Source organism: Enoplosus armatus, chromosome 20 (genome assembly GCF_043641665.1).
Source record: "Enoplosus armatus isolate fEnoArm2 chromosome 20, fEnoArm2.hap1, whole genome shotgun sequence".
Taxonomy (NCBI): domain Eukaryota; kingdom Metazoa; phylum Chordata; class Actinopteri; order Centrarchiformes; family Enoplosidae; genus Enoplosus; species Enoplosus armatus.
In genome coordinates, this window is record NC_092199.1 from 8,909,333 (window position 1) to 8,920,083 (window position 10,751).

At 40.4% G+C, this 10,751-nt stretch overlaps 1 protein-coding gene across 1 annotated transcript in view; it reads left to right on the top strand.

The window, feature by feature from the left end:
* Positions 1 to 10,751, top strand: part of LOC139303516 (zinc finger protein 385B-like) — a 38,850-nt gene extending 28,099 nt beyond the window's left edge. Inside the window, exons 2-8 of the mRNA XM_070927358.1 lie at positions 1,268 to 1,422; positions 2,957 to 3,064; positions 6,911 to 7,088; positions 8,979 to 9,338; positions 9,450 to 9,652; positions 9,813 to 9,911; positions 10,521 to 10,751. Of these exons, the coding sequence (XP_070783459.1) occupies positions 1,268 to 1,422; positions 2,957 to 3,064; positions 6,911 to 7,088; positions 8,979 to 9,338; positions 9,450 to 9,652; positions 9,813 to 9,911; positions 10,521 to 10,751 (1,334 nt within the window). The remainder of the gene's footprint in view (positions 1 to 1,267; positions 1,423 to 2,956; positions 3,065 to 6,910; positions 7,089 to 8,978; positions 9,339 to 9,449; positions 9,653 to 9,812; positions 9,912 to 10,520) is intronic.

The window sequence follows — 10,751 nt, forward strand, 5'->3', positions numbered from 1 at the left end:
TTGAGTAAACTTTGCGTTTCCTTATTTTGTAGAATATCAGCTGTGTAACCGATGGGTTTTGAAGTCAAATCCCTAAAATTTAGACATTCAAGAAACATACATACGCTACTACTATCTAGCCCTGTATGCACAAACAAAATGAAGGCACAAAATTCATCCCTATTCTCTAGAAGTTATCGAATGCCATACACACAGAAATATGAATGTATGTACAGGTATATAAGATATTGGATAATAATGGTAAAAATAAACAAAAATCACAGTTATGGATGTAATTTGAAATTGCAAGTAGAAACATCTGGTTGTCTTGTATTCAACAAGCTTCTGCTGTCATTCCTTCATACCTGAATCTCCACCAAAAACTCTACTTTTTGCTTCACTATTCATTTTAACTTCTGTCATTTACACGTGACCTTTTTAACTGAACAACCTCAGGACTTTCAGCATACAGGCATTACAAACCTTCTCCAATCACCATGCTTATGTAAGACACTGTGCATTTTAATGTGAGCTCGCTAATGTTTACTTTGGGTCTAGACAAAGGTCAGTGCCGTGGTGCTCTTTAAAGCATGAGCAGTCTGAAAGCATTTAGGCCAACTAAAATCAAGCGTGATGAGATGAGAGGTCATGTGGAAGGAGATTTCAAAGCAAAATGTGACGGTGAAATTGCTGTGGGATTTATCAAAACAAACACTACAGAGATAAAGTAATGTATGCAAAGAAACAGAATATTAGTGAGCAACAAAAAGCAAATGTATTTTTTAAGTTAAAGTACAGTCAATCTGTCACCTCAGGCCTTAAAACTTATTTGTAATTGTTTTTCTCTTCATGTTGATTGACCCATTTGCAGGATCTGAGGAAGAACAAACCACACAATTACACACACTAGAGCAGTGTTTAAAGGCCAGAGACATTTGTCAAGATAAACTATGGACTTGTAAAGCAGGAAAAGGCCACGCAAAGCCTCTCATCATTTATCCCCTGCTATTACTGAAGTCATTAAAGCTTTTCTGAGTGAATCATTCACTGTGGGACTTTGTCTTGATGTCATATGCTGTGTGCTAAACTCTGTCTTTATCCTCGTGTGTGTGTGTGTGTGTGTGTGTGTGTGTGTGTGTGTGAAGATGTGCAGCTTTGGTGGCCTCAAATGAAAAAGTCTCTCCACAAATGTGTTTAATATAGAGAATATTAACAGGATGAAGCAATAGTTAAAGAAAGCAGTTGTCACAGTGATGTGTTTACTCAAATGTGATCTTCCCCGCTGTAGGTGCCCTCTCCCAGAGCCAGGTCCACCCACTGCTGGGCTCCCTGCCTCTGCCAGGTCGACCCCTCCAGCCGCAGGCTCATGGCCAGCTGGAGCACTTCCTGCCGCTCAGGGTCAACAGCTCCTCGCCACTCAGCCTCTTCCCCAATTTCAGCACGGTAAGATCTCATATCCCATTTCTCATATACACACATCACACAGTGGGCACTCAAAAAGTGATTCCAGCCCCAAAGAGAACCTGCAATGTTTTCTCCAAACCCAAGAAAAGTTTGACTTTGGTTCCATCAAATTAAACTTGCCACTGTGGGCATATTAAAGTCTGAGATTACAATATTATAATCCTACACTCACTCAAACTAAATAATAAAAGTAGAAAATACTTCAGACTTGACCTAAGTGTTGCAGTCAGGTCCACTTGGAGTCAGACATCATGTTGAACATCACATGACGTGTGTTATGGCTTTCAAACAAATTATATCCAAAGGACACATTAGAACAGACCAACGCGCCATCTTGTCACAGTGAGTCCACTGACTCGGGTTGATGGCGTTGAATAAAGGTCTCTAGCTTGTTAATGTTGATGATGTTGTGAGTATAAAGGAAACAGACATTAGCCACAACTTGGCAGCAGAATTGCATATATTTTAGCATATGATGCGGCACCAAATTATAAGAGGAAATATTATTGTAGAGGTTACTCATTGAGGTGCTGTGTAAATGTTTAGCCTTTATTTAGTTTATTTCTAAGAACAACTTCTGACATTTTGAGATATATATGTAATATGTTTTTACTTCTTTAAAAAAATAAATGTTTTAAAAGAAACTGTGAAGAAGAACTATTAAAATGTGCACTTTGTACCCATGTTATATAGGAAAATATAAATATTATATCAGGACTTGACAGATTCTAAATTACTTGGCTCTGATCTGTGGTAAAAATATGATTGCAACATCCCAAATATAATACTCCTCTCACTCACACATACATGTTTGGTCTGGCTCTGAATGTTGAAGCGGCTTTCATAGTCTACATTTAGCTTTAACCCTTAATGAGACAAGTCAGAGGAACGTGCTAAATGCATCAGGCATGTGGGAGGCTGGGAAAAGATTCCTGTCTGACACCTAAAGCTAAAAATATGACTCAGCGAACACAGCTGCACTGTAGGGATTAAAAATATAAAATAGGGTTCTTTAAAAAGTGTGAATTCAGGACTGTAATTTCTTCATCTTTTATTCTGAAAAATATACACAACTTGTATTTATTCTAATCTAGTCTAATTCTTCAAAACCATAGCATGATGTCAATGCTACTCCTCTAGGAACACAACATGACGACAAATTGAAATGCACAATTGAGACCATTATGGTACACACACCGGGTTAAAACACGTCCTAACAGCTGCTGTGAGTGACGAGTTACAGGAAACAATGTGCCTAAAATATTAATGTTAGAAGAAATGTGTCTGTTTTTGAACAACAGGATTTTCTAGTTCTATTTCTGGTATTGTTGCCTTTTATTTGACAGGAAGACATTGGAGAGATGACAGGAAATAAGGGCAGTAGTAAAATAGTAGTATGGCATTTGTGTCATTGTAGCATTTTCCAGTTTTCCTGAAATTTCCTGTTTGCACTACTAAAGCATGAAGCAGGAGTGACGTGTGCATGTGTGTTTGTGTGTGTTTCACCTCGTAGATGGACCCAGTGCAGAAGGCAGTGATCAACCACACCTTTGGCGTTGCTCCACCCAAGAAGAAACCCATCATCTCCTGTAACATCTGTCACCTGCGCTTCAACTCCACTGTAAGTAGTACACTCGTTCAGTCCTTTTCCCTGAGATCACAGGAGGAAAACGTTTTTGGTTTCTTTCCTTCAGCTTTCTTTGAGCTTTAATCTGGAAAACTGGGTAAAACAAAAACAGGTCTGGATGCCTTTTTAATTCATCGCAGGAAGGTGGAAAAATGCAATTGACCGCTCAGTCGATCTTGTGCAGAATGTAGTCATTAAATCGCATCAACCTGTAATGCGTTTTCAAGTGAAGGGAGTGTTGAATCAACATTATCTCACTTTACTCTTTGTGAGACCCTCTTGAAGTAGGCTTTTCTAAACAATGTTCATACTTTAAAACACAATCGTGACTTATTCTCTCATGAACTGTCATCTAAAGCTCATCTTTTGATTCATTTCTTGCAGTCAAGCGTCCACATATTTGCATCACATATATTTTGGCGTCCCACGGGTCTAAAAACAATCTTGAAGCTGACTATTCTTCTTATCAGTCCGGTCAGTATATTTCTACAGCTTCCATTTTACCACTCAACCAATGGGCTCTTAAAAGGAAACCAGTCAGCTCGTTCTGTTGCTTTTTTTCTCCTTATCACACCTCCCTATTCAAATTCCTTTGGCTGCCATTCCTATTGAGTTCGTTTATACATATTTGCATTTATATTGTTAGGAGGAAGCTGGCGGAATGACAATGACTCTTCTTTGTGTGAATTGTGAAACTTAGGAAGCAGGAAACTGGAAGCAGTCCAATAAACTACCCTTACGTCCTCACCTATCCCTTTCATGCTCCTTCTGTCTTTTTCTCTCTCTGCTCTGTACTTGTGGAAATACAGTAATGTTGTCAGGAGTCTGTTTCCTAGCTAACAGGCTCTCTCCTCCCCCCTCTGTGTTACCTGCAGCTGAGCTGAGAGTGCTGGTTGACCCAGGAGTTGGATGCCAGGTTACAGGCAGGTACCAGGTCTCAACAGGGGGGCTGCACTGAGCGGCTGGAATTTGCATTTGACAAAGAAAATTGACTAAAGGAATATTTCAAGTCTTTTCATATTGTATACTCACTGCTTGTGTAGTACATACAGTAGGAACAGTAGGTTTCATTTTCACAGTCATTCATATATAGATATATTTATTTCGTTTTTAGAATCAGAATCAGAATCAGAAATACTTTATTGATCCCCGGGGGGAAGTTACAGGTGCTCCCATTCAAGAGTAGAAAAGTAGCATAAATTTAGAAATGAGAAATATATAGGATTTCAAAGTTCAACCAAAGCTATGATTTCTATAATGATTTAACAGTAGTCTATCATGCTGCATGTTTTCATTTCTTTGATGAAGATATATGACCATAAGTCATTATCACCAAAGTCATTAGAATTCATTCTCTGGGAACCATGACTACAAAATACCAAGACAATTCATAGCTGTAAAGGTATTTCAGTTTGGATAAAGTGGTGGACCGACAGTTCGGCATTTTCATCCCTAGATATTTTAAAGAGAGGAAATAGAGATGGTTTCAATGCTGTAAATTCAGTGATAACTAAATTCAAAGTTAATTATTCAGTAGTGGTTAAATTTCACAATTTGGTATTCAGTTGCTCATAAAATTTTAATTATTACAGCTATTCTTTGCTCCTACAGGAGAGTGCTTTATTGCACTGAATGTGGACCTGTCCCTACAAAATGGAAAGCTGAAGCTGTTTGTTTGGTATGAAGACAAAGATGGATGACTGTGAAAATGAATTCTACAGTATATATTACATGACCGGTGTGCATAAAAAAGGGATAGACTTGAACATTTTCAAATTATTCCTTTAAGGCTGAAAAAGCATGAAAGATTCGAGCCTGAAGAATCACACATGATATTCTAACGTTGCTGCCCTTTTGTGGAGGACGGTTGTATGAAGTGTCTGGGCATCAGTGGTGTGAGAATGCATAAAGCTGCTTGAGTCAAGGTCAGCGGAGGCCAAGAAGTCTCCTTCAGGTGTCTTTAACAGAGGATCTTTGTTTGATTCTACGTGTTATTCTCTCTTTAAGTCACTATGGTGGAACATAGTGAACTCATACTACACTGGCAGGCCAGATAGTATGCTGGTATGCAGATGGGAGCAGATTCATCCCTCTGACTCAGTTGAAAATCACGCTGAATGGTTAGTGTGCGCTGACATTCAACGTAGCCAAAGGGGTTGTACACCCTTTGCTCAGCCCTGTATTCCCCACCACACACTTTGACCCACAGTGGTACCCTTTCTGTTTGTGTAGCAGCCGTAGCTTTATGCAAAGTGTTGATGGGGAGACTTGAACCCCACCAGTCACGCACACAGCCGCTAATAGATCACCTCAGCACTCTGAGCTCAGAGGCTGTGCTGTGTACAGTGTGTGCCTGGAAACTTGTACGGATAATTTGAGCAATGACAAATTATCTAACAGCCTTGTGTGAAGCTAGATACTTGTAGTCTTGTTACACTGTTACAAACTCAGACTCTCTGTTGATTTAGGGAGTGCACTTGTGTCTTTCATATACAGAAAGGCTCTAGTGTCGCAAAAATGTGTGCTCTTAAAGGATAAGGCTGGTTATGTTTTATATTTTTCTTATTGTTGACAAAAATTTGTTAGGGACTATTTTCAGTGGTGGATTAATACACATTGGCACACTAGTGACTTTAGAGCACCAGAAAAGTGTGTGTGGTGTGTGTATGTGATTAAAAGTAAATACAGTGTCCATGTTCATTGTAATGAAGGGGAAATGTGCAACAGTGTGGCTCATTTATGGACAAAAATGGAAGAATGTGATATATTAGGCTTTGGCTACACAAATAATGCTTATTTGTAAGATCAGTTGGTCTTTTTCTTTTTGACAATAAGAAAAATCTAGAATATCATCAGTCCTATCCTTTATGACTTCTGCTTGTTTTGTACACTTGATGTCATGAATAGTTTGCTCAAGTTGCTGAAGCTATTTGAAATTTGCACCCCCTGAGAGTCGGTTATAGCAGGTCTATTTAACTCAGCATACGTTGTACAATTTGAGGAAATATGACAAAAAATTAAATCCTAACTAAAGATTCACTCACCAGCGTTTTCTCAGTTGCCATAGACAATGTTAATGAATATTAAACACAATAGTTATATTACAGATATATGTTGTTGTAGAAAATGAGAAACAAAATAATCAACAAAATGCTTGGCTTTATTGCTGTTTGTTTCCTGAAGCTAAGTATTTAAAATGTATAGATTTGACGTGTTGTGTGGAAATATCAATGTGTGTATGGATTACCAGATAGATGTGTTTTGCTTCAGTTGCACTTCTACTTACTGCAAGCTGATCTTCCTCAGTAGAGCAGGCGTGCTTTACTTAGGAAGATTTATCTACAGCCATCCAGAGCCATTTTTAGGATCCCAAATCTGCATGCATCTGCTGTCGCGCTGCCACAAATGTGTTTTCTCTCGCAGGGGAAGGCACAGGGGTCATTTTGTGTTGCAGAATAATGGACACGGGCCATTTCGTGTCAGAACGAATCAGTGGAGAGATGAGCCAGTGAGCTCAGAGGATGGTCACGAGAGTCCAAGTGATGCTCATTTGTGCACGACCATGATGATGATCAAAATGGTGATGTGACTCTCCCTCCGAGTCAAATGCTCAATCGCATAATTTCTCCCTAACTCCACGGACGCATGCCGACCCAAAGAGATGGAACAGATGGAAAGATTACAGTTTACTGATTCCATGCTGTCCTTTAATACTAATTTAATCATGTCACTGGTTCTCTTCATATACTGTACTCTGACTTTCTCCTCTGTGTGTGTGTGTGTGTGTGTGTGTGTGTGTGTGTGTGTGTGTGTGTGTGTGTGTATGTGTGTCATGGTCAGACCCAGGCGGAGGCCCACTACAAAGGTCACAAACATGCTCGCAAGCTAAAGGCTTTGGAGACCCAGAGGAACCGGCAGAAGAACGGACACAGTCCATCCACCACAGGAAGAGACAGAGAGAGGGGGAAGATGGGAGGAGGAACGGTGCCTGCAGACTCACATTTGAAAGACATATCAGGTATAAATCTTTCTTTTTTTAAGAGCACCCCTCTCTCCATCCTCTGAGTAATTAGTGGTAATTGGAGAGACGTAAGCACCAAGGCTTGGTAGCTGCCACTCAGCTGGCTAATTACCAGCTATTACCTGTCCTGCTATCATTGGCTCTGTCAGATAGGTAATTACTCCCATCAAGCAAAGACATTATCCAAGATGAGGAGCCTTAAAGCTCTTAAAAGGAGATGCTATCTGACGAGCGATGGAGCGATGTTACTTTTTTTCGTTTAGATTTTTGGTTGTAAATGTCAGTGGCTCAACACAACTCCCACTTGCAGCTTTTTGTTCCTATTATGAGATGTGTTGTCACTTTGCTTATGGACATGTCAAAGGGTGTAGAAAATTATGTACAGTGTAGATGTTGGAATTTAAATGTTGGTGGTAACTAATAAACTTATATGAGGTAGAATTTCGAGTTGTTCCTCAGTTCGAGTTGTTGGTCAATAGAGGGAAATAAGAAGGCCTTTAATGAGTCTTCGAGGACTTCAGCATCGGCTTTAAAAGGTCGGTAGGGCTGCAACTAACGAATCTGTTTATTTTTTCTTGGATTAATCTAAATCAAAACAATTTCAATTAATTGTTTAGTGTATGAAATATAAAAACAAAGTGAAGAATTACCATTACAAGTTAGAGAGCCCAAGTTTCAAATGTTTTCTTTTATCTGACCAACCGTCTAAAACTCAGAGATATTCACTTCAAGGGGCCATAAAACAAGTCCTCACATTTGAAAAGCTGGAACCAGCAAATATTTGTAATTTTTGCTTGATTAAAACACCCAAATGATTAATTGGTTGGGGTGGGTTGTTTGGGTGAAAATTGGGTCTTTGAAGTTTTGCTGAGAATAAACATCTGAGTACCAGGTCCCCTCAGGTCAGAAGTATAAACTGAAGGCCACCCAATTTATATTGCACTTTATCCAACCCTTTGCTGCAAAGTGCTGCAATTATGTGCTCAAAAATGAAGATGTGCGAGGATAAGCCCTCACTTTCCATGTGCTTATGATCTAGCTTTTTACGAGTTGTTGTAATTGTGTCAAAAAAACAAACAAACATTTGTATCAGCCTATAAAACCCACCATGTATAACTTTTGTTGTCGGTGTAAACTGCACTTTGACTTGTTAAAATCTCCCAAAACTGCACTATAGTTTCTTTAAATCCCCTGACAAAACACAGTGTCCTTTTAGCTGTTGGTTGTTCAGCATTATTGCCTACGAAAGAGCTGCACAACTGCTGTCTTTTACTCCTTTTCAGTCATTTGTCACTCAGCTTCTCATTCTGGTCTACTATAAAGTTTAACTGGCTTCCTTTCTTTTGCCCAATCCACCTTTCCTTTTCATTATTGATCTTCCCTCTACCATTTTCTTCCAGCACCTATCAATTTCCCTCTAACCACACAATGATAAGCTTGTTACATTCAGCGGTTGCCATGGTTGTTGATTGATGGGGACAGAGGGAGAGAACAAACGACAGAGAGACAGAGGAAGAATGATTGAGATGGCAGAAAAAAAGAGGGAAAATAGAGAAGAAAGAAAAATTAAGTAGATAAGGAAATTAAGTAGATAAAAGGTATAATAGGAAGGTTACATGAAAGAAATAGAACAGACGGGGAAACAATGACAGGTCGGTTGCACAACAAACGATAAGAACAGGAAGGAAAAAGAGGTCACACTTCTCTTCTAGAGGGATCGCATTAGTCAAGGAAATCTATGTATACCTTGATCGTGTAGAATTCATGTATTGTTGTGGTGTTATAAAACTGTTTGTTTACTATGAATACCAAGATTAATATCATATTGTAATACAGAGTGTAAATGGGCTCATAGTACAACTTCTATGTTTATCCATCTGTCCACAGGCCCAAGTACTTCCTCCCAACCTGCACAGCAGCAGCCAGAGAACAACCAGGCGATCTCGCTGGCACCCAGTCCTTCCTCACAGCCTTCATCCACAGACTCCTCGTCCTCGCTCCGCTCTCCTCAGCTGTCCCCACAAGTCTCCCCTGGCTCTCAGCTTTCTGATCTACATTCAGACAGTCCACCTGTGGAAGGGTGCAGCCCGGCCTCCAGTTCAGCCCCGCACTCCATGGCAGTTGAGGAGGAGGTGGTGAAGGTGGAGGAGGCTAAGGACGCCAAGGGCAACAAAAAACAACAACTCCATTGTCCCACGTGCAAAGTGACGGTTAATTCAAGCTCCCAGTTGGAGGCTCACTGTAGTGGTATGAAGTACAATACTACTGATATGTACAACCATTTATATTTGTAATAGATTATTGTGATGTTATCTATGATTCTGATATTTGGTCCTCCTCTCTGGTTGGCTGAATCAGGCTCTAAGCACAAACAGATGCTCGATGGTCCGAACATCAGCCAGTCACAGCGCAGGGTCAAGATGACATCATCGCCCAGGCCCACCTGCCGAATTAAGCAGCGAATGGGCAGCAAGACCAGAGCGGTTGTGGGTGTATCCAGCCAGCCCTTTCACTGTGAAATGTGCCAGGTGTCCGTCAACTCAGAGACACAGCTGAAGCAGGTATGTGGGTTTATCCCAATGAAATAAATGTGACTAAACGATCACTGTATAAAAATGTGGCGTGCCTAACCTTTGTATTCTACAAGGAAAACTACCCAATTTGTTTGCTCTTTGGTTTCTTAGTCAGAGGTGTCCTGACTGAATCACTGTCCCCTTTTAGCACATGAACAGCAGGAGACACAAAGAGCGTTTGGCTGGGAAGCCTGTCAAGGTGAAGTTCACCCCCTATAATAAACTACAGCCCAGTGCTGTCTTAGCGGTAAGAATCTGTCAAACACAGACACACTCACACAAACACACGTTAAACTACTTTTATTTTTGTCCACTTTGCACATGTTCATTAAATAACAATTATATGCCATTATTATATTCACATACTCAATAGATACAAATGGGAAGCTCTGCCCGGCAGTCCGATGGCTGTCAAGCGGTTGATACAATTAATAACTAAGTGCCTCTATTTGTTATATGAAAACTCTGTGCTATTTCAAAATTAGTGCCTTGTTTTAACTTAAGATTTTAGAAGCCTCAGAATGAAGCTTATTAGAGTTTGTTACCTTTTACAGTTTACAATATAAATAAAGAATGAGCGGCTTTTCTATTCTAAAGAAGAGCGATGGAGTAGACGACACTACAGTTGGTGCACATACTGTTGCAGAATGCATTTACTTAGCCATGGTAGCAGCACGGCTCGAGGGATTAAGATGGCCAACATAGTAAACATGTATAACATCAGCATGTTAGCATTGTCATTAATTTATCATTTAACTCTAAGCACCGCTGTGTCTAAGTGCAGCTCCGCAGCACTGCAAGCAATGCTTCACACTCTTAGTCTTGTCTTATATGTGTCTTTTGTCTTTGGTTTCAGACTAAACTGGCCCTGCAGAAGCAGCTATCCAAGGCCCTGCCGGCAGGGTTCCTGACCAGCCCTCTCAATCCAGCTGCCTTGTGTACTATGGCCTCTGGACCCTTGGCACTACGGCTGCCTCCGGGTCCCACGGCCTTCATACAGGGCCCCCTGATCAGCCCCACGCTCTTCAGGCCTGCCCCAGGACCTTTGAGGGCCACACATGCACCCATTATCTTCTCCCCTTACTAG